At 47.0% G+C, this 4,544-nt stretch overlaps 1 protein-coding gene across 1 annotated transcript in view; it reads right to left on the reverse strand.

Moving 5' to 3' along the window:
- The window catches only part of MAN1C1 (mannosidase, alpha, class 1C, member 1), a 41,921-nt gene that overhangs the window by 11,519 nt on the left and 25,858 nt on the right, over positions 1 to 4,544 (reverse strand). The window contains exon 4 of the mRNA XM_009332123.1: positions 2,763 to 2,857. Within this exon, the coding sequence (XP_009330398.1) occupies positions 2,763 to 2,857 (95 nt within the window). The remainder of the gene's footprint in view (positions 1 to 2,762; positions 2,858 to 4,544) is intronic.

Here is a 4,544-nt window from a genome sequence, read left to right on the forward strand (position 1 = left end):
AACCTGGCAGCAGCTGGCCCTGGGATGGGTGTGCTAAACAATCCCTCGGTGTTCTCATATCTATAAAGAGTCAATTACTTTTTCTTTATTTACTGCACTGAAGGGACATTGTAACAAATACGATCGCACAAACAGAAACCGCCTTCTGAGCTAGTTCAAATGAGGAGTGCTTGGAGGCAGCCAAATGGGGCTGTGTTTGTTATGACAGCGGCTATGTAGGGTCACAGCGGCCGACACAACCCTCCCCCGGGAACTTCCATCCCAAACACGCAGCCAGGCACTGCCTGCAAGGACCGTGCTGCCGGGAACCCAAGCCCCGGGTTACAAATCATGGTAAAACTCAAGGAGGGGTGGTCTGGAGGAAACAGAGTATGTCTGCAATGTGTCCCTGGGTTAAAGAGCAGCCTGAAATGACCCCCTGCAGGAAAACATTTTTTCAGCATTACAGACTGGACAAACTGGGTCCTCACAGGTGCCCTGTTTTATAACATTTCAGAAGAAACTACCGCTTAAAGGACCTTGGTCTTCCAGACAGAAGGAAATGCCCTGAGCTCTCTTTATCCCCCAGATAAGTGGGTCTTCCTTAAACACTGTCCAGTGCAAGCATGGACTGAAAATGGCTGTATCATCTCCTTCCCTCACGGAGATCCGAAGCAGCAAAACAGTGCCAAGTCAAGAGAGAGACCAGGAGAGGATGATGATGAAAAATCTGGAGGTGCAGAGGGTTTAGGGGAGACATGAAGGAAAGCAGCGGCCAGGGACCTGGAACAGGAGGCACGGGGAGAAAAATCGCAGTGCAACACACAGACAGAGAGCACAGAGCAGCAGCTTGAGAAGACAATGTACTCTAGGACCTGGCAGACAACGTGGCAGTTGGACCAGCAGGATGGAAAACAAGCCTGTGTGAGATATGATACAGTGCCTGTGTGAAAACAGAAGGCCACAGGGAAGCACATCAGCGGAGAGGGGACACAAGAGGAAAAGGTGGTGTGAGGTGATAGGATGAGATAAAGCCAGTTGGCTATGGGAAGAGCTGGGGAGGTTGGGTGTGTCTGTACTTGGGTCCTCAAAAATGTATACACAGAATTGACTTAATGCCAGCTTTTGTTTGTTTAAATTTCTGAATGTCATTCTTAACCCGCCCCCCCAAGCTACCACCAACAAAAGCCTACACATGCTGCAAGACTCTCTTCCTTTTGAGACGATGAGGTCTCTCTGGAATTAGCACATCCTTGCAAAAGTAGAATTGGAGAGAGAATTCCTTCCTGCAAAACTCTTCTTCCGAACTTTGGTTTGGCCCTGACGTTTGGGTCAGCGTGCTCTCACAGCATCACCTCACGCTCCCCCGCTTCCACTTCCACACGCTCTCTCACACTGAATAACTCCCTTCCCCTTTGGGTTTACAGCCTTTGGCTGTTCATCATGTACCTGTGGTAGTCAGACTACGGATTCAGCTCACTTCATCCTTGCTCCTAAATCAATTGATACTCCGAGTCCTCACAGCAGTTTCATGGCGCTGAAGCCAGAGCTCAAGCCAGTAATATGGGTTCTGGATTGTGGGCTCAGTGTTATTTTGATTTTCTTTGCTCTTAGTCAAGGTCATCAGCAAAACATTTTGAGAATGTCTAGGCAGACACAGTCTGTTTCAATTGTCTTCACAAAGGGCAGGGGAGGGTTTGGCATTTCTGTGAAAGGTTAGTCTATGCTGAGTCTTTATCAGCCACAGAGGAAGCAGAATGTCTCTTCTGTAAAAAGAGACAATTAAAGTCGTGGTAGTAGCTCAAATTTTCACTGGGATCACGTGCAGATAAGACAACTGAAGGCTGACAGTGATATTTGAGCAATGGATCAGCGTGAGCCAAGCATTTGAAAGTCTTGCACTTCACGGAGATGCAAGCCAAACAGGAGATTTGGGCTAGGAGATGAATAATGATTTTCATGGCTGCTGCTCTGAGTTTTGCAAGAGGTGAGGATGAAAGGCTTTTGTTAATCCACATTTCCTGCTATCTCTGTTTCAGCCGGCATGCAGCTTTTACCCTGGGGGACTTGTTTGTAGGCATCAAAATGAGCCAATGAGCCCTTATTGGCAGAGAACACTGTCTACTAGCAAGAATCAGAGACTGGGAGTCCAGTCTCCAGGTTTGCCTCTGTTTGCCGAGAGACCTTCAGTGAGCTGTTTAACCCAGCTGCCTCAAAGCTCCCCTCCAGCATGAGAACACCACCTACCTGACATGAAATATGGTGGCTCTAAGTGAAGGATACATACCTGGCTAAGTGCTGCCGGCAGGGAGAAAACTAGAGGATCTGTGTACTCCCCCCTCTCTACCAGCAAAACTGTCAGCCAGTGCCATCCAGTTCCTTTCCCAATTTTTCCAAACATGGAGTTTGGATAAATTCACATGCATCTAGTTGGGCACACTGCAAAAGTACAGAGAGCACCGCATGCTACGTGCAGACTACAAATAACCTTTCAAAGAAAATGACAGTGAGGGAAATGCTATTGCAGCAGGGAGCCCTGCCAAGAGGTAGAGGAAGAAACTGCAGATAGCCCAAAATTAATAAAACACAGCTGGGTTTAACTTGAGTCACCTGCGATCTCTGCCAAGGCACCTCTTGGTTTTGAGTTGGCAAAACAAATGACCTCGAAGAATCTGCACTAGAGGGGGGCACCTCTGAGGAACTGCTGCTGTTTCTGCTTGAGTCCTGGTCTTTTACAAACATTCAGTAATAAAATGACATGCTTGTAAGGACGTGTGTCTTGCCTGCCCAGATTTATGACGCCACGTGGGATACCAGTGGGGGTGTTAAAAGCTGGCAAAAGTTTCTCTCCAAGTTCCAGAGCTTTACTCTTGAACACCTGTTAAAAGAAGAAGAGAGGAAAAATATTTGATGGACGGCTTGTGAATACTAGTCACACTGGATTCTTTCAAATCCCCTTTTTCAAACACACCATCATAAAAAACTAAAAGTACTGCACTATAAGAATCTACCGTTTCAGGTATGCTGCTGCCCTAGTTCCACTGCACGATAGATCTGAACCAAAAGTCATGCTGAACTTCGGTATCTATTTGAATGTCCTCTAAAAATCTATGCTAAACCAGTCCCAAGTCCCCTGCCAAACCCTCAGCCTGGATAACAGCAGCCAGAGCTGCAGAGCTCAGAACACCCCAAATACCTCAGCAGCAAATTTCAGTGATCTGAACTGATCCAAAGAGTACTCTTTGGGGACAAATTCTTCCCTTTTCCCAGGGTGGCAGAGGACATATGAGGTGAAATGACTGAATTAAAATCACAATAAATCTGTCTAGGGTGAAGCACTGTTAGATTTACAACACGGGTTTATGTAGCTTGTGTCATCTCCTGTTGCAAAAAACATGATTTCCAATGAACAATCTTTTACTTGCAACTCTTTTCCAGGAAGGATTCATGGTTTCATGGCTAAGCTGCTCCTTTTCCATTTTTAATGCCTGAGTTTTGGGCTTTCAAATCAAATTATAGCTGATGGTAGCTCGCAGCACAAAGCCACTATACACAATTATTTTGGCACAAACTGATAAAAGCACTAATCTTTGCTCCAGAGATTAGTCCTGATCAAGGGAAGCCTGTAAGTGACTTAGGAGATAAAGCACAAGCCTTTTACCTCTAGCTCCCCTATACCAGCCCAAGCTGTCATAGTAGTTCTCAGAAAGCAGGAATTTATTGCTCTAAAAATACAGCACTGGGGAAACCTGAGCTCTCCTGTGGGCTTGCAGACCTTTGATACAAGGAGGTAGGGGTTTGGTTCAGAAGGGAAAGCAAGAGACAGGGACTTGATTTTTGCCTTTCAGCCTGGTGACACTGACTGGGTATATGACAGGCACTGCCCTGGCTGCTGAGCATCGCTGCTGACTGCACTTCAAGAGGTCACTGCTGGAGTTTTATGGTTTAATGTGGTTTCTTTTTGCTCTGTTGATCTGAAGTCTGTTGAAATTGTGACTTAGGCCCTGAGTCGAGGCACCGAGTCTTTGAGAGTTTTCCCTGGAGGGAAATCACAGAGAAGTCATTCCTGGAACTCATTTAAAATGCAACTAAAGTAACAGAGCTGCTCCTGTGACTCCACGGATCAATGGTGCCACTATGCAGTGATGAGCCATCCCATCCTATTATGGTGGACAGCACCCAGCCACGGTCAGTGTATGGCATGAGAGCTAAGCTGTCATTTAAGAGCCAGTCTTCCAGCTCCTTCACTCACAAAACTCCCCCTTGAATCGGAGTTTCTGCTCGCCTAAGACTTCCAGGCAAAGGAATAATCTCTTCATCTCTCTACAGCCAGCTGTAAAATTCCAGTCCAGTCACATTACAAAACAGATTATGGCATTAAGCTCTGGCCTCTGCCAGGCTGGAGAGAAAGAAGGAAAGTGGAAGTGAGAGCCTCCTGCTTTAGCCAGGACTCCTGGGGGATGGGAGCATCCACTGAACGGCTGCTCCACCACGCTACAGGAGGGGCTGTGACGCCTAGCCCACACCTGCTGGGCCAGGGGACATTTTGTGGAGCTGTATCGCTT

This window comes from Pygoscelis adeliae, unplaced genomic scaffold, assembly GCF_000699105.1.
Source record: "Pygoscelis adeliae isolate BGI_AS28 unplaced genomic scaffold, ASM69910v1 Scaffold359, whole genome shotgun sequence".
Taxonomy (NCBI): Eukaryota; Metazoa; Chordata; class Aves; order Sphenisciformes; family Spheniscidae; genus Pygoscelis; species Pygoscelis adeliae.